Below are 19,462 nucleotides of genomic sequence, written 5' to 3' on the forward strand. Positions count from 1 at the left end.
GGACCTAACAGACATTTATAGGAAGCAAGAAATACTAAGGATCAGAGAGGAAATAAATGAAATTGAAACTAAAAAAAAAAATGGTTTTTTTTGAGAACATAAATCAAATCTAGTCAGACTAACAGAAAAGAGAAAAATTCAAATAACTAAAATTAGAGATGGAAATAGGAGACATTATAACCCACACCACTGAAATACGAAGGATCATAAGAAACTATTATGAAGAACTACAGGCTGAAAAACTGGAAAACCACAACAGAATGGATAAATTCCTCAATACATATTAAACTACCAAGAATAAATCAAGAAGATATAGACAATCTAAACAAACCCATAACTAGCAATGAGATTAAAGCAGTAATCAAAAGTCTTTCATCAACAAAAAGTCTGGAACTAGATGGCTTTACTACTGAATTCTACAAAACAGGAGGAAGTAACTCTAATACTCTTCAAACTATTCCAAAATATCAAATAGGATGGAATTCTGCCAAACTTTTTATGCAGCCAGCGTTACTTTGATACCAAAATCAAAGACATGACACAAAAAGAAAACTACAGGGCTGGCGCTGTGGCATAAGGGGTAAAAGCCGCTGCCTGCAGTGCCAGCATCCCATATGGGTGCCATGTTCGAGTCCTGGCTGCTCCATTTCCAATCCAGCTCTCTGGAAAAGCAGTAGAATATTACCCAAGTCCTTGGGCCCCTGCACCCATGTGGGAGACCCGGAGGAAGCTCCTGGCCCTTGGCTTTGAATCTGCGCAGCTCTTGCCATTGCAGCCTTCTGAAGAGTGAACCAGAGGATGGAAGCCGCCCTCCCCCTGCCCCGCCTCTCCTTTCTCTGTGCAACTCATTCAAATAAATAAATAAATAAATATTTTTTAAAAAATGAAAACTACAGACCTATATCCTTAATGAACATACAAAGGTTATCAACAAAATACTAGCAAATCAAATCCAAAACCATATAAAAAAGATCATACATCACAATCAAGTGGGATTTATCACAGAAATGCAAAAGTGGTTCAACATTCACAAATTAATAAATACCATAATTCATATCAATAGAATAAAGAACAAAAGCCATATAGCCATCTCAATACATGCAGAGAAAGCACTAGATAAGATTCAAAACCCTTTCATAATAAAAATCTTCCATAAATCAGGTACAGAAGAAATATTCCTCCCAATGATAAAGGCTATGTATCACAAACCAACATCCAATATCATATTGAATGGGGAAAAGCTGAAAGCATTTCCCCTCAGATCTGAAACAGGACAAGGATGTCCACTTTCACCACTCTTATTCAATACAGTACTGGAAGTTTTAGTGACAGCAATTAGGGAGGAGAAAGAAAAAAAGGGCATCAAAATTCAAAAAAAAAGGAAATCAAATTATCTAAGTTTGCAAATGATATGATGTTGTACATGGAAAAACCTAAACATTCCACCAAAAAGCTGTTAAGAATTGATAAACCTGGCCGGCGCCGCGGCTCACTAGGCTAATCCTCCGCCTTGCAGCACCTGCACACCGGGTTCTAGTCCCTGTCAGGGCGCCAAATTCTGTCCTGGTTGCCCCTCTTCCAGGCCAGCTCTCTGCTGTGGCCAGGGAGTGCAGTGGAGGATGGCCCAAGTCCTCGGGCCCCTGCATCCGTGTGGGAGAACTAGAAGAAGCTTCTGGCTCTTGGCTTCGGATTAGCACAGCTTTGGCCATTGCAGCCAACTGGGGAGTGAACCACCAAATGGAAGACCCCTCGGCCCTGCCTCTCCTTCTTTCTCTGTGTAACTCTGACTTTCAAATAAATAAACCTTTTTAAAAAATTGATGAAAGAAATCAAGGACACAAAAAACAGAAAGGTACTCCTTGCTGATGGATCGGAAGAATCAATGTCATTAACATGTTTATAGTACCTAAGGCAATTTTCAGAGTCAATTCATTCCCTATGAAAATACCAATGGCATTCTTCACAAAGTTAGGAAAAACAATCCTAAAATTCATGTGGAATCAACAAAATACCTCAACAGCCAAAGCAATCTTGAGCAAGAACAACCAAACTAGAGATACCACAATACCTAATCTCAAAGCACACTACAAAGCTACAGTAATTAAAACAGCTTGGTACTGGAATATACCAATACTTAGATCAATGGAACAGAATAGAGCCCAGAAATTAACTCATCTATACACAGTCAACTGATTTTTGATAAAAGTGCTAAGACTATACAGTAGAATAAAACTAATTTCTTCAACATATGGTACTGGCAAAACTGGATATATATTAATGAAATTAGATCCATACCTCTCACCATATTCTACAGTCAATTCAAGATGAACCAATGACTTAAATTTAAGACCTGAGACTATGAAGTTGCTAGAAGAAACACACCAAAATCCTTTTTATTTCAGTGGTGTGGGTTGTAATGTCTCCTTTTTCATCTAATTTTGTGTTTTTTCTCTTTTTTTCTTCATTTATCTGGCTAGAGATTTATTGTGTTTATATTCTCAAAAAGGGGAAGCACTCTAAGACACTGGTGTAGGGTACAACTTCTTGGACAAGACACCCAAAGCTCAGGCCACAAAAGCAAAACTATATCAAACTCAGAAGATTCTGCACAGGGAAGGAAATGATCAACAGAGTAAAGAGACATCCAACAGAATGGGAAAAAACACTCATAGACCACCTGACAAAGAATTAACATCCCAAATAGAAACAAAAAACTCAACAACAAAAAGCCAACAAATCCAGTTGAGAAATGGGCAAAGAACTTTAATAAACAGTTCTCAAAAGAAGAAACAAAAATGGCCAACAAATATGTGAAATATATGTGAGAAAATACTCAACATCATTTGCTTTTTAAAGACTTTATTTTATGAAAGGCAGAGTGACAGACAGATGGAAAGACATGGGTGGGAGATACAGGGATAGAGATCAAGATCTGCTGTTTCATTTCCCACAATGGCCAGGGTTGGGTCAGGCTGAAGCCAGGAGCCTCGAACTCCATCTGAGTCTTCAGAATGGGTGGCAGAGGCCCAAACACATGGGCCATCTTCTGCCACTTTCCCAGGTGCATTTAGCAGGGAGCTGGATAGAAAGTGGAGCAGCTGGGAATGGAACTGGCACTCGAATATGAGAGGCTGGCATCTCGGATGGCCATTGTTCCAAAACACAGATCCCTACTTTATTCTGAGAGGAAAAAGCATGAGTTTTAGGAGCAGGCATTGTGGGGCAGAGAGTTAAGTTGCCACTTGTGACACCTGCATCCCATACTAGACTGTCTAGGTTCAAGTCCCTTCTAATGCACCTGGGGAGCAGTAGATGATGGCTCAAAAGCTTGGATTAATCTTGTTTATGCTTTCATTGAAGAGGACTGATGCGTTACAGAAGAAACAATAGTCAACACCATAGATATCTCAACTGGTTCAGCTTACACAATTCTGAATGAAAAATTAAAGCGAGGCAAACTTCTTGCTCATGGGTGTAAAAATGGTTATGCTCCCAATGAGTTGCAGAAAGGAGCAGAGCTTAAAACAGCAACTTTAAACAAGTGAAATAAAGATCCTGAAGCATTTCTTCCAATAATTTTAAAAGGAGATAAAACATGATAAACCAATACTGAAGACAAAGCACAATCAAAACATCAGATACTAAGAGATGAAAGTGGTCAAAGCAAAAACGGGGTGGGTGTTTGGCCTAGCAGTTAAGACATCACTTGGAGGGGCCGGCATTGCAAGTAAAGCTGTCACCTGCGACGTGGCATCCCATATGGGTGCTGGCTCCACCTCCAATCCAGCTCCCTGCTAATGCACCTGGGAAGGCAGTAGGAGACAGTCCAAGTGCTTGGGCCCTTGCAATCAAGTGGAAGACCCAGAAGCAGCTCCCAGCTCCTGGCTTCAGTCTGGCCCAGCCATAGCTGTTGCAGCCATTTCAAAAGTCAATCAGTGGATGGAAAATCTCTCTGTCCTTATCTATGTCACTCTGCCTTTCAAAACAATAAAATCATCTGTTAAATAAAAATAAAAAGAATGCCAGAATGCCTGCATCCTGTACTGTAGTGCCTGAATTCAAGTCCTAGCTCCACACCCAATCCTAGCTTCCTGCTAAAAAGAGGCAGCAGTGAAAACTCAAGCAGTTGGATTCCACGTGGGAGGACTAACTTGAGTTTCTGGCTCCTGGCTTCAGCCTGGTCTGGTTCTGGTCACTGAAAGGCATTTGGGGAGTGAATCAATGGATGGGAGCACATCTCTATCTCTCTGCCTCCCAGATAAATAAATAAGCAAAAGTGGACAAGTCAAGAACAAAGGTCATGGCAATAATGCTTTGGGATGCTCAAGAAATTTTGCTTGTTTACTTTCAAGAGTGAAAGGCAGTGACAATAGCTTGCTCATCAGAAGAGGGTTTTGAGAAAGTCAGTCAAAGCTTTATTCAGGAAACACCCAGGAAAGCTTTACCAGAGACCTTCTCCATCACACCATGTTTCTGCTCATCCCCCTCATCAAACAAGGGCAATTTTCCCAGAGATTTGATCGGAAATCATTAGGCATCTGTCTTATAGTCCTAATTTGGCTTCTTCTAACTTTTGTTTCCTAATCTTAAAAAAATCTTTAAAGCGTACCCATTTTTCTTCAGTTACTAATATAAATAAAGACTGCAGTGACTTCCAGGACCCTAAGTTCTTTTCTTTTTTTCTTTTAAAGATTTATTTTATTTATTTGAAAGACAGAGTTACAGAGAGAGGTAGAGAGAGGTAGAGAGAGGTAGAGAGAGAGAGAGAGAGAGAGAGAGAGATCTTCCATCCAATGGTTCGCTCCCCAGATAGCCACAATGGCTAGAAGCCAGGAGACAGGGGCTTCTTCCGCGTCTCCTACATGGGTGCAGAGGCCCAACGACTTGGGCCATCTGCTACCACCTTCCCAGGCCATAGCAGAGAGCTGGATTGAAAGAGGAGCAGCCAGGACTAGAACCGGCGCCCATATGGGATGCCAGCGCTTCAGGCCAGGGCTTTAACCCGCTGCGCCACAGCGCCAGCCCCAAAGGACCCTAAGTTCTTTAGCAATGGATTAAATGGCTGGTTTTATCAATTATAAAGGTGTCTTGACCTAGCTGGACCTTATGTTGAAAAATAAAGTTAACACTTTTTGAATTTTATTTTTTAACTTTTCCACAAACATTCTGAAGTTGTAGTTCTAGGTCATTTACGACATAAGCAGCCCTAACCTGTCCAAGATTACCTACAAAGTTCTTTTGAATAACACATTTAGAGATAAAAATCAGAACTGTCTCACAAGTGAGGAATGTTAATCATAACACTTGCAACTAAAAGACTTTTTTTCATCTTTTAGTGACTCACCAGTGTCCTAAGTCATAAAGAATAGACAAAAATTATATGGATTCAGGGAGGCATGTCTTCTGTATCTTTGAAACTCTAAATTACCAGTTGCTAGCATTGTTAATAGAAAAACACAGCCAGTAAAATTAAATTACAAAAGAAAAACAAGAAAACACAGTATGTAAGAAATGTATGACAGATGATCCACATGAGAAAAGATGAAAAGTATCTTTCTCTTCCAATGAAGATTTTAATATTCAGTGTTAATTTTAACTACTGCACTTGCTTTTTATTCAGGAACTAAAAACATAACATTACAGGCAATCAGCATCCTAAACGTATGGTTAGCTGTCAATTTTACAAAAGGGGAGAAGGACAGCTGGGATTCTCATAGAGCTTGCATGAACTCTGTAAACCAGTTAGGGATTATGGCTGTTTTAATAAGATTATGTCTTTTAACTCACAAATTGGGGATATTTCCATTTATTGGGATCTTTTAAAATTCCTTTCAACAGTGTTTTGCTTTTCAGTATACATACCTCAAATCCTTTAACTTCCCCCTAAAAGTCTCTACATTTTCCAGGAAATGATAGTTATTACACTGTGTTTCATGTACTATCATGTGGCAAATAAACCTTTATTATTCTAATCTATTTTATATGGCCAATTCTAAGTGAGGTTTAAAGTACTCTTTAGCAGTATTAATAGAACAACAAAATGGCCAACATTAAAAATTTCCTATTGTTTCATACGAAAGAGACCAGGAATATCCAAAATAATTTTGAAAAAGAAACTTGGTGACTCAGGCTTTTCAGTTTATAAAGTACAGTCAATGAGACAGCATGGTCCTAGAATAATAAGTATAGGCAAATAGGATCAATGGAACAGAATTAATAAATCCTTACAATTATGGTCAACTGATTTTTTGACAATGCTATCCAAACAATTCAATGGGGGAAAGAAAAATCTTTTCAAGAAATGATTATGGGACAACTGCATATCCTCATACAAAGGAATGACTCTGGATCTCCATTTCATGTAATATAAAAAACTAAGGTTCTAAACTCTTGAAAGAAAACACAAGTAAATCTTTGTGACTCTGAGATTAGGTACTAGCTTCTTAGATATGACATCAAAAAAACAAGTAGCAAAAGAAAAAAAAGAGTGGTTTTCATAGAAATTAAAAATTTTGTGTTTCACTCTGCTTTCTTAAGGAGAGTGTTAATATTATAAAACAGAATTGTAGGCATCAGTAAAATTATATGAAGTGCAGTAAAGCGGCTCGTTAGTGTGGAGTCAGATTCACCCAGTTTATGATTGCTGTGTAATTAATTATTAAAGGGTAAGACATTTGTGGAAATTATAAAATGTATTCTGTTAAGGTCAAGGTGGTTATGATTTAAGTTTAAATAACTTCTGCCTCTTTCTTGATCTTAGGATGCTCTGTTCCATTAGGAAAGTGAAGTTAAGAAATATTTACTATATAGGATCTAGTGAAGATCTTTAAAAAGCTAGTATTTCAAACCCTGTTTGCTAATGATAATCCTACTGGCATGCATTGATTCTGACATGACCTCCCTTGAATGGCAGCTTCCTATCAAGATAGGAGCCCTGCCTCCAGGTCATAACTACTGTTCACCACCTCTGTAAGATGGAATTAGTCACTTGGCTTCTGCGACCTGTTCTTCCCAGCTGTCAAAAAGCAACATCCTATTACCCACTTCCTCTAAGGACTGAGAGCTAATGGCACAGGAAATTCTTGGCCCATACTGTGTGCGCAGTGCTTCTACATCAACAATCTATTTTTTATAAAAAAAAAAAAAAATTCTACAAGAGAACTTTTTGTGTACAAGCAAGGAGTCCTCGTGTTTACCAAAGGGGCAGATCTATGATTGTTGGCCCATCTCTGACTTGCCCTGCATCTGTGAGCCAGTGCTTGAGATGGGCTTGGACTTTGTGTGAGAGTTGCTTGTTGTTGTTGTTGTTTTTAAATGCTGGGCTCTTTTCCATGGTAGCAAATGGGACAATTCTCCTTTTGGGCACTAATTCCTTATTTGTCAAATAATCATACAAACTTGAGTGTGGTATGACTGTACTTTGAATTAATAAAGTTTAAATCCTTGTTCTTAAGCTAAAAAAAAAAAAAAAAACAAAAAAATTTTGTGTTTCAAAGAATACTATCAAAAAAATAAAAAGGACAACACTCAGAACTGGAGAAAATATCTGCAAATCATGTATTTGATAAAGAACTTGTATTCAGAACATATAAAGAAACTTAACAACTCAACAATAAAAAGGACAAGTAATTTAAAAGTGCTCGGGGCCGGCGTGATGCGCACTAGGTTAATCCTCCTCCTGCAGCACCGGCATCCCATATGGGCGCCGGTTCTAGTCCTGGTTGCTCCTTTTCCAGTGCAACTCTCTGCTGTGGCCCAGGAGGGCAGTGGAGGATGGCCCAAGTGCTTGGGCCCCTGCACCCACATGGGAGACCCGGAAAGAAGCTCCTGGCTCCTGGTTTCAGATCAGAGTAGCTCCAGCCGTGGCAGCCATTTGGGGAGTGAACCAATGGAAGGAAGACCTTTCTTTCTCTCTTTCTCTCTTTCTCTCTCCCTCTCTCTCTCTCTCTCTGTAACTCTACCTGTCAAATAAACAGAATTAAAGAAAAAAAAAAGTCTTTTTTTTTAAAAAGTGCTAAGATACCTGAAAAGCCATTTCATTAAAGAATATACACTAATGGCCAACAAACACATAGAAAAACATTCAACATCATTAGGGAACCAAAAATCAAAACCACAAAAGCATACCTAAAATACAGGGAAAAAAGAAAAAAGGACTGGTATTATTCATAATAAGAAAAGTGGAGGTACCATCGCTGTTGCACAGTGGGTTAACACCCTGACCTGAGCGTCGGCATCCCATATGGGTGCCAGTTCTAGTCCCGGCTGCTCCACTTCCAATCCAGCTCTCTGCTATGGCCTGAGAAAGCAGTACAAGGTGGCCCAAGTCGTTGGGCGCCCCTGCAACCATGTGGGAGACCCGGAAGAAGCCCCTATCTCCTGGCTTCAGATCAGTGCAGCTCCATCCATTGCGACCATCTGGGGAGTGAACCATCAGATGAAAGACCTCTCTCTCTCTCTCTCTGCCTCTCCTCTCTCTGTATAACTCTTTCAAATAAATAAATCTTTAAAAAAAAAAGTGGAAACAACACAAGTGTCTATCAGTTGATGAGGGGACTGACAAAATATAATACAGCCACACAATAAGTTATCTGATAACAAAAAGAAATGAAGTACTGATATGACACAACAAGGATACACCTTGATTGTATGTTAAGTAAAAGAAGTCAGCTGTCGCTCCCCCTCTCCGTGGAGGAACGACACAGGACCCTGCTTTGTTCTTTCGTCTGCTCGGCCCTTCCCGGGTTTGCTGCTGGTTCTTCCCGGGTTGGCTACCATCCCTTCCACCTCCGTGGAAGGGCGGTTCCCCCTGCCACTTTCCCCACTTCCGCGGGGGAGCAGCACACCGCCGGCCGGCTCTCTCGGGGGCTGCTCAGGTGTTCCTTCAGATAGATGTTCCTGGTGCATGTTGTCTCTCTCCTCCTATATAGTCCTCTTCCACCAATCCCAACTCTGCTACCCACACGCTGAGCACGCTGCTCTCCTCCAATCAGGAGCAGGTCCTGCTGTTTATTGGTTGAACTGGAGGCAGCTGTGTAGAAGCTGTTTCCTCCTCTCCCAGCGCCATATTGTGAGAGAGCAGATGCATAGAATAAATCTTAATTCGAGTAACAGTCTAGTCTGAGTTGCTCCCCACAGTCAGCCACAAAGACTGCATTTTCTAGCATTATATTTATCTCTGATATTCCAAATAGGCAAGTCCAAAAAACAGATTACTGCCTGCCAGATGCTAGGAAGAAGAGTTATCAAGTTGTTTTAACAGATTCTAGAGAAAGTATTTTAAGAGGAATCTTGAATGTGTTCTAACAATATTGCTGATGGCTCACATATCTATGAATATACCAAAAAAACAAACAAAAACACACTAAATTGTTTACCTTAGGGACCAGCGCTATGGCATAAAGGGTAAAGCCACCGGCCGGTGCCACACCTCACTAGGCTAATCCTCCGCCTTGCAGCGCCGGCACACCAGGTTCTAGTCCCGGTCGGGGCGCCGGATTCTGTCCCGGTCGGCCCTCTTCCAGGCCAGCTCTCTGCTGTGGCCAGGGAGTGCAGTGGAGGATGGCCCAAGTGCTTGGGCCCTGCACCCCATGGGAGACCAGGATAAGTCCCTGGCTCCTGCCATTGGATCAGCGCGGTGCGCCGGCCACGGCGGCCATTGGAGGGTGAACCAACGGCAAAAGGAAGACCTTTCTCTCTGTCTCTCTCTCTCACTGTCCACTCTGCCTGTCCAAAAAAAAACAAAAAAAAGGGGGGGGGGGTAAAGCCACCACCTGCAGTGCCAGCATCCCATTTGGACACTGGTTTGAGACCCAGCCGCTCCACTGCCAATCCAGCTCCCTGCTAATGGGAAAACAGCAGAAGATGGCCCAAGAACTTGGGCTCCTGCACCCACATGGGAGAAACCAGGAAGTAACTCCTGGCTTCGGCCTGCCTTAGCAGCCCTGGCTGCTGCAGCCATATGGGGAATAAACCAGCAGATGGAAGATAGATATTCTCTTTCTCTCTCTCCCTCCCTCCCTCCCTGCCTCTCTGTATCTCTACCCTTCAAATACACAAATAAATCTTAAACAAAAGTATATGCCTTATAGGATAAATTTTAGGATATGTAAATCATATCAAAATATATCAGCATATTTTAATATCATATGACATATATTTAATAAAATATATCTTAAAGCTACAATAAAAACAAAAAGGTTTTAAAATGTAAATGGAAGGTAAAAACTGTACTGAGAGCACAGGAACAGTTCTATTACAAACTTTTAAAAAAGAGAAGCCAGCGCCATGGCTCAATAGGCTAATCCTCCGCCTTGCGGCGCCGGCACACCAGGTTCTAGTCCCAGTCGGGGCGCCGGATTCTGTCCCGGTCGGCCCTCTTCCAGGCCAGCTCTCTGCTGTGGCCAGGGAAGGCAGTGAAGGATGGCCCAAGTCCTTGGGCCCTGCACCCCATGGGAGACCAGGAGAAGCACCTGGCTCCTGCCATTGGATCAGCGCGGTGCGCCGGCCGCAGCGCACTGGCCACTGCGGCCATTGGAGGGTGAACCAACGGCAAAGGAAGACCTTTCTATCTGTCTCTCTCTCTCACTGTCCACTCTGCCTGTCAAAAAAAAAAAAAAAAAAATTAGTCACCATTCTCTAAGAACATTAAAAAGTTTGCAGATGATCTCAATTATGGACAAGTTCACTAAGCAAAAAGTATTACAGTAAGTCTGTTCTTTAGAATTAATGCATGAGTATGCTATAACTGTATTAAAAACAGAAGTTAAATTATGATGACCAGAGCAATCTACCACTTGAGGGAAAAGTAAAATCATTTAAATATACAATTTTCTTTAAGGCTGATTCAAAGAACTAAAAAGAAAAAATAAAACCTTCAAACTACCCTGGAAATGCTAATTTTCCCTCTAACTTTGCTTAGTGAAGCTAAATAGGGAAAAAAAATTAGACACAAATATTCTACAAGAGGGATAATTATGCAAACTTAGGAGTTCATAAAATTCAGGTACTGAAAGACAACAGAGGGGTCAGCGCTGTGGCTCAGCGGGTTAACGCCCTGGCCTGAAGCACCGGCATCCCATATGGGAGCCGGTTCTAATCCAGGCTGCTCCTCTTCCTATCCAGCTCTCTGCTGTGGCCTGGGAAGGTGGTAGAGGATGGCCCAAGTCCTTGGGCCCCTATACCCACGTGGGAGACCCAGAAAAGCTCCTGGCTCCCAGCTTCGGATCAGCGGAGCTCCAGCCATTACAGCCAACTGGAGAGTGAACCACTGGATGCAAGACCTCTCTTTCTCTCCACCTCTCCTCTCTCTGTGTAACTCTTTCAAATAAATAAATAAATCTTAAAAAAAAAAAGACACAGAATCAAAGTCAAATGTTTCAAATTTATAGACAGCTTGTTAATGCAACCAGAAATGCTAAAAGTGCAAATGATGCAACATCCTAAGAAGTTACCACACTGTCTACTGACAAAAAATGAAAAAACACTGACTTTGAGCATGTGTCATGCTTTATATTGTGTACTCCTTTAGAATAATAATTTAGAAGAATATGAGGACCTATTTGTCAGTGTAGCATACTCATTTTACTCATTACTAATTAAAGAACCAAACTCCTTTTGTAATGGTCAGCAGGAGCCATTTACTGAATATCCGATGTATTCAAAGCATTAATTTTACAATCTTCATTTAATCATTACAACACACCTTCTTACCTAGAGGAAACAGAAGCACTTACACCTTGGACTGCTAGGGAAAGCTACCCAAAAACAGAAAAAATGACATCATCCTATCCCAAGGGAAGAAAAAAAAATCAAATCCAATTTTTAGATTTCATTACAGACCTAAAAAAAGGTCACAAACTTCACTAGAACTAATGGCATATTTCCTCTGACAAACAGATACGAAATGCACTGACTACACACAAAATAGACTCTAAATAAGAAAATTTAACACTACTACTGCATAATCCTCATACTGATAGCATCCAAGACAGTAACTGGTTTACTTTCCTTTTTTTTTTTTTTTCTTAAGTTTTACTTATTTATTTGAAAGGCAGAGTTACAGAGAGGTAGAGGCAGAGGCAGAGGCAGAGGCAGAGGCAGAGGCAGAGAGAGAGAGAGAGAGAAAGAGGTCTTCTATCCACTGGTTCACTCCCCAAATGGTCAAAACTGCCAGAGATGGGCGGATCTGAAGCCAGGAGCTGGGAGCTTCCTCCAAGTCTCCCACGTGGGCACAGGGGCTCATGCACTTAGGCCATCTCCCACTGCTTTCCTAGCACATCAGCAGGGAGTTGGATAGAACCTGGAACAACAGGGACTCGAACTGGCACCCATGTGGTATGCAAGCACTGCAGGCAGAAGCTTAATGACAATGCCACAGCACCAGCCCCTTTACTTTCCCTTTAACTGTTACTTTTATTTCTTACCAAACTTCTCCAGACAGATATAGAAAACCAGAAATGTCAAAAGAAAAAAGAACAATAATTTATTCTAAATGTAGCACTTCCATTTAAAACACTCACATATGTTTCAGACAAGGACTGAACAGCACTATGGAGTTGTTCTGTATTAGTCAAGATACTGAAACTGAGCAATGCTTACAATGATACTTTGTAGAGGCAGGATAGAAAAGTAAAACCACCAAGAATACTTACTTTCCCCTCCATGAATGCTTTGTTGTATAGAAGCACGCCAAATCCTTATTTTCCCTAATTATGTTCATTTTGTGCTGAAACCTGAAGATTATAAGAAAAAAAATAGGTACACTTAGTATAGTGTTATATAACTCTAGTACAGTGTTACATAGCCTGAATTTCTCACACCCAAAGTATGATCTCTCATTTTCATAATCTGCCATATGTCCTCTACAAGACCATAATTTTTTTAAAGATATATTTTATTTATTTAAAATGCAGAGTTACAGAAGGAGGGAGAAAGACAGTAGGATCAGGGGAGGGGAAGGGGAGTGAGGAGGAGAGAGAGAAAGACAAAACAGGGAGATATCTCTTCATCCACTAGCTCATTCCTCAATGGCCACAACAACTGGGGCTGGGAAAAGGCTGTAGCCAGGAGCCTGGAATTCCATCAGAATCTCCCATGAGGGTGACAGGGGCCCAAGCACTTGGGTCAGCTTCCACTAGCCCTTTTCTCCCAGGCCCATTAGCAAGGAGCTGGATGGGAAATTGAGCAGCTGGAACTCGAATCAGTGCTCACGGAATCCCAGAGTCTCAAGTGAATGCACCACAATGTTGGCCCCTATAATTTTTTTTTTTTTAGCACTCAATTCAGAATAGTTTAAATATTGCAGTTTCTAAGGAACAGTCTGCTCAGCTTTCTGCCATAGCTTTTAGTACCATGTTTTGACTGTCTGCTCAACTGTCTTTCTCTCCCCATTCTGGACAAGAGCCACTCTCTATCAATATCCTGAGTTTATGGAATAGAATTAAAAATAAATTTATATTTCATATTGCCAAACAATGCCCTGGCACATCATGGGCACCTAAAAATGTAAAGTGTCAAATCAATTCCAAAAAGCTTTTATTGAGTTAAGCACCAAGCACTATAACTTTAAAGGGGATCTTTTGTAAACAACAAGTTTCTCATTAAAAAATAATGCATGCCAATGGAAAGAAATCTAAAGTGTTCTAGTCTCCTTTTTCTTAAGATTTATTTGAAAGGCAGAGTGGACAAAGAGAAGAAGAGACAGAGTGAGAGATACATGTCCCCTCCCCAAATGGCTGCAACAGCCAGGTCTGGGCCAGGACAAAGCCATAGTCTGGAGCTCCATCTGGCAAAGATTGAAACACTTGGGCCATCTTCTGCTGCCTTCCTAGGTGCATCAGCAGGGAGCTGGGTGGGAAGCAGAGCAGTGAGGCTTCAAACCAGCACTTCAATATGGGATGTTGATGCCACAAGACACAGCTTAACCTGCTGCACAATGCCAGCCCCCAGCCTCCCTTCTTAGATTTAGAAAAGTGCTGTTTTTAAAACAAAGTTGAGGCTAGTGTTGTAACATAGAGGGTAAAGATGCCACCTGTGGCACCAGCATCCCATACAGGTACTAATGAAAGGCTGATGATAAATTTTGAAAATATAGCAGTTACTTCATTTGAATAAATTAAAACTGAACATAGTAATTTATTTCTTCTTTTGTGACTTGGTTATTTCTTCCCAGCCTTAATAATTAGATGCACATGGCCTGCTTTGTAGCATAATGGGTAAAGTCGTCACCTGCAATGGCAGACTACCATACTGGTTACTGGTTCAAATCCTGGCTGCTCCACTTCCTATCCAGCTCCCCGCTAATGGCCTAGGAAAAGAAGCAGAAGATGGCCCAAGTGCCTGGGCCCCTTCCACCTAAGTGGGAGGCCCAGATGAAGCTCCTAGTTTTGGCCAGGCTCAGACATGTCCATTACAGCCATTTGGAGAAGGAACCAGCAGAAGGAAGGCACTTTTCTCTCTCTGTAACTCTTTCAAATAAATAAATCTTTAAAAAATTAGAAATGCATTCTAAAAAGTCTTGTAGGATACAAATACCAATAATTCAAATGGAATGAATGAAACTATTATTCACTTCAGCAGCTATGTATAACTTTAAATATTAGTAATTTTTATCATCAAATATGCTTTTCACAATTAGAATACAGCCATATTCCATTCAAGAACATTTTTTAACAGTTTTTTGAGATATGATTCACACACCATAACTTCACTCTTTTAAATGTGTACAGGGCCAGTGTTGTGGTGCAGTGAGTTGAACCACCACTTGTACCACTTACACCATTATCCCTGGGCACCTTGATTCTGACCCAGCTCCCTGTTAAGGTACCTGGGAAGGCAGCAGATGATGACCTAAATACCCAAACCCCTATCACCCATATAGAGAACCAGGATGGAGTTCTTGCCTCTGGGCTTTGGCCTAGCCCAGACCTGGCTGTTGGTGGCATCTGGAGAATGAACCAGCAGGTGGAAGATCCTATCCCTCCCTCCCTGTTAATCTGCCTTTCAAATAAGTAAACAAATCTAAAAAAATAAATAAAATGATACAATTCAGTCATTTTCAGTATATTCACAAAGTACTGCAATCGTCACAAATACTTTTAGAACAATTTCATTATGCCAATAAAAAACCTTATACTCTCTTTCTCTCTTATCCTTCTTTGTCCCTCCCCTCCATCTGCTGCGTTTTCCCAATAAACCCTTTCCCTTACTCCAGTGTTTGGTGTGTTTTGTGACGGCCTAATAGAAATAGATAACCCTAATCTAAAAAGTTATGACATGTCCTGAAATTATGCAATAACTTTAATTGAATAGTCATCAGGTATCAGCTACTGGGCTAGACATTTGCCATGCATGGTATGTCATATTGTGCCCGTAACAACATTGTGGGACAGGTAAGATGACTCATGATACTGACAAGAAAAGTGAGTGGTCAGAGAAATTAAAACACTTGTCCAAGATCACAAGCTAGTTAAGTGGTTGGATTAGGCTTTGAACCAATCAGCTTAACTCCATATGCCTTGTATTTAACCTAATCTGTAACATCTTTAATACAGAGTCATCATTTGACAGCACATAAATTCAGAACTTCAGAACTTAGAAATAACTTATAAACTTGTAAACTCACGTTAGGCATGAAACAAATGACCACACTCAACATAGGACGTAAAAAATGGTCTCCACTCCAAAGTTGAACTACTATGCCGTTTATAAGTAAACTTATTAATATTTCCATCCATGGATAGGCTTTAATTTCTTTTAAACAAAGTGTTCAGAACAAACATAACATAAATTTGTTACCAATATATGATTTATGGATAGTCTTTAAAAAGAGTGATCATCACCAGAAAAACATTACTTTAACTTCTGAGTTTTAAAATAATAACATTAGTGAGATCTAAGGCTGAAACCTATTAACAGTAGTGTAATATTAACCTCACCAAAATTCTATAGTCTCAGGAAAACTTCTAATCTTTGACAGACTAACTTCACCCAATAAATGACAACTGATCTGGAAACTTCATTCTTTCAAACCATGAGGATATTCCTAGACACACAAAAAAACTCATTAAAGAGAGTAATGTCAGGAGTGTTGTGGTGTAGTTGGTTAAGCAGCCACCTGCAATGCTAGAATCCCATTTTGGGGCTCCAGTTCTAGTCCCAGCTGCTCTGCTTCTGATCCAGCTCCAACGGTGGAAGATGGCCCTCGTACTTGGGGCCCTGCTATCCATGTAGGAGAATGGATGGAGTTCCAGCTCCTGGCTTTGGCCTGGTCCAGCCCCAATTGTTGTGGCCATTTGGAGAGTGAGCCAGTGGATGAAAGAGTAATGTTGATTCACCTTAGAAAAATGCATAAAAATAGGGTAAGGAGTAGTGGGTGTTTGGCCACGTTAACACATGTTAAAAACATGTTAAAATGGGCCAGCACCGCAGCTCACTAGGTTAATCCTCCACCTGCGGCGCCCGTACTCCGGGTTCTAGTCCCAGTGGGGCACCAGTTCTTTCCCAATTGCTCCTCTTCCAGTCCAGCTCTCTGCTGTGGCCCAGGAAGGCAGTGGAGGATGGCCCAAATGCTTGGGCCCTGCACCCGCATGGGAGACCAGGAGGAGGCACCTGGCTCCTGGCTTTGGATCTGCGCAGTGCGCCGGCTCTGGCAGCCATTTGGGGGGTGAATCAACAGAAGGAAGACCTTTCTCTCTGTCTCTCTCTCTAACTCTGCCTGTGAAAAAAAAAAAAATGTTAAAATGACTGTGTCCCACAGTGGAGTGCCTATGTTTGAGTCCTGACTCTGATTCCAGCTTCCCACTACTGCAGAATCTAGGAGGCAGCAGATGACACCTCAAGTATTTGGGTTCCTACCACAGACATGAAGGATCTGGATTAAGCTCTTGGCTCACTCTTGGCTGTTGTGAATATCTGTGTAGCGAACCAGTGGATGACAGCTCGGGCACAAGCACTTAATAAATTAAGCAGGTAATAACTTTTATATTCACATGTCATAAAAAACTATTCAACTAAAAAAATGTGTAAATTTTCAATGGTGTCTTCATAGCAGCTGTATCATCAGCATTTGCCATTCTGCCAGTTACAAGGCTACTCAAATTAGCAATAACTTATCTGTTCAGTCATCGTTTGTACTTCATCTCCTTCATTCCTGCAGTAGTATCCCATTTCAAATTTTCAAAGACCAACACTCTTCATGATGATGAAAAATTCAAGTTTACATATTCTTTCCAAATAAGCTGCATTGAAAAGATCTCCAATTTTTCGAGTCTTCATTTGTTTTCATTCTGTATTATGATTTGCATTACCACCAAAGCTTTTTTGCAAATTCAGTTGGTTCTTTTGATAGAACTGTACCAAGGATTAAAATGTCAAATTCAGGACAGGCATTTTGGCTAGTTTCAGCTTTTTCAATAAATTCCACTGATCCATGCTTTCAAGTAACACAATGTTCTTGCATTCTCTAATTTATTACTGGCAGTAATGCTGGTAATTCATTTAAAGATCTTTTATGGACAAAGCAGGAACGATTTTTTTAAATATACATGATTTCAACACAAAATCACAGGATTTAGGAGTCCACAGCAGAAGCCCACATCAAAATGACAGTAAGAACAAAAGCAGGATGAAGGGACTGGATACCACAGGCACCCAAGCAGATTATAGCCAAGCTATAAGCAAAAGATTTTGTACACATGGCAAAATGAAGTACATATTCATGTCTTGTGTTTAGCAGAAACTCAGAGCACTCATTTAGCCAGGGATGAATGAGTACACTCTGAAAAATAATACACTTAGTGAATGAAGGAAGTAGTGTTAAGGCTATTTGCCTATTTAAAACATACACTACACAAAACCAACTGGAAGTAATTTTTACACAATATGACAACCTGAAGACAGTAGGTAAGATGCTAATTTATTCTGCTCTCCAGTAATGTATTAAAATCACAGAGTTTGTCTTGAATTGCATCAAAAAAGCAAGATGGATCAATGTTTGGACAACAAGATGGACAGACCTCTGATAAAGCCAACCCAGTAAAATGTTGCTGAAAAAAATGGAAGTGAATATGTGGGTATCTAAAGTAAAGTTCTTCCAACCTGGCTTTAAAGTTTTTATAATATGTTGGTGGAAATTTCCTAGTTTCCCTTGCCTTTCTGATCAAAATCTTCTACAATGAAAATACTGTTTACCTGCTACACTATAAAACCACACCTACATATGGTAGACATTCATGACATAAAAAACTAATTTATAAGAGTAATACATCCTTATACAGCTAGATCTGATTAAAAATGTAGGGGAAGGAGTATCATTACTAAGGTAAAGACTAACGTAAAGACAATCTCCCATATTGGCTTCTCAAACATCTAATTTTGCTCATAACTAGATTCAAACTCTGAGTAAATCACATCTCTAATATGGTTTCAAATAAAAGGTACAAAATGTAAATGGCTAACAGAACATTAATTTTTATCCATATTAAAAAGCCATTACTAGACCATCTTAGAATGTGCTGTGTATGGAGGAAACTGGTAAATGAACATTAACCTTTTTTTTTAATTTTAAATTATGACTCAAGCACAGGTGAAAGCATATCCTTCATCCAAATGAACAACAAATCAGTATGTGAAATGTGTATAATACCTACAGGAATCTTAAGACAGCCATAAATAGATCACAAAATTTCAGGTTTTAGAGTGCATGCCATCTTAGGCTCTTTAATTTATTGAAGAAGCCAATTTCTCCAGAAATAAATGCTGTTAGAGAACAAGAAAGCCAGTGGTATTAATAAACTTCAGCTGACAACCATATCACCAAATAATTGTCTAGAAGTTATAACACTGAAGCATCTGCATTGTCAGCCATCTCAAAATTAGCTTTCATTTAGTTATTTTTAAATATTTTTGTATTTGAAAGGCAGAGAGACAGGCAGGGGGAGGTTGTGGGGAGACAGATCTTCCATCTGCTGGTTCACTTTCCAAATGGCTTCAACAGCCAGGTCTGGACCAGGCCAAAACTAGGAGCTCCAGCTGGATTTCCCACATGGGGGCAGGAACTCAAGTACTACAGTCATCACCTGCTTGCTGCCTCCCAAGCACGTTAGCAGGGAGCTGGGTTGGAAGCAGAGTAGTTGGAACTTAAACCCACACTTCAATATGAGATTTGGGCAACCCAAGAAATGGCTTAACCCAGAGCACCACAAGTCTACCCCAAAATTCACTTTAAATGTTCCCACTATCTATCTCAAGGTAAGTGAAACAGTCTGAGCTCTCTTCTATTCTTTAAAAAATAAAAAGGAGGCCGGCACCGCGGCTCACTAAGCTAATCCCCCGCCTGTGGCACCGGCACACCGGGTTCTAGTCCCGGTCGGGGCGCCGGATTCTGTCCCGGTTGCCCCTCTTCCAGGCCAGCTCTCTGCTGTGGCCAGGGAGTGCAGTGGAGGATGGCCCAAGTGCTTGG

At 40.7% G+C, this 19,462-nt stretch overlaps 1 protein-coding gene across 7 annotated transcripts in view; it reads right to left on the bottom strand.

Annotated features, from left to right (window-relative positions):
- The window catches only part of DNAJC13 (DnaJ heat shock protein family (Hsp40) member C13), a 161,464-nt gene that overhangs the window by 109,752 nt on the left and 32,250 nt on the right, over positions 1-19,462 (bottom strand). For 6 of the 7 annotated variants that reach the window (XM_008249240.4, XM_051818458.2, XM_008249244.4 and 3 more), the window contains exon 2: positions 12,654-12,734. In XM_008249240.4, the coding sequence (XP_008247462.3) occupies positions 12,654-12,734 (81 nt within the window). Of the gene's footprint in view, positions 1-12,653; positions 12,735-16,117; positions 16,338-19,462 lie in introns of those variants that run through there. The other variant, XM_070072815.1, reaches the window with a different exon arrangement.

This window comes from Oryctolagus cuniculus, chromosome 4, assembly GCF_964237555.1.
Source record: "Oryctolagus cuniculus chromosome 4, mOryCun1.1, whole genome shotgun sequence".
NCBI classification, from domain to species: domain Eukaryota; kingdom Metazoa; phylum Chordata; class Mammalia; order Lagomorpha; family Leporidae; genus Oryctolagus; species Oryctolagus cuniculus.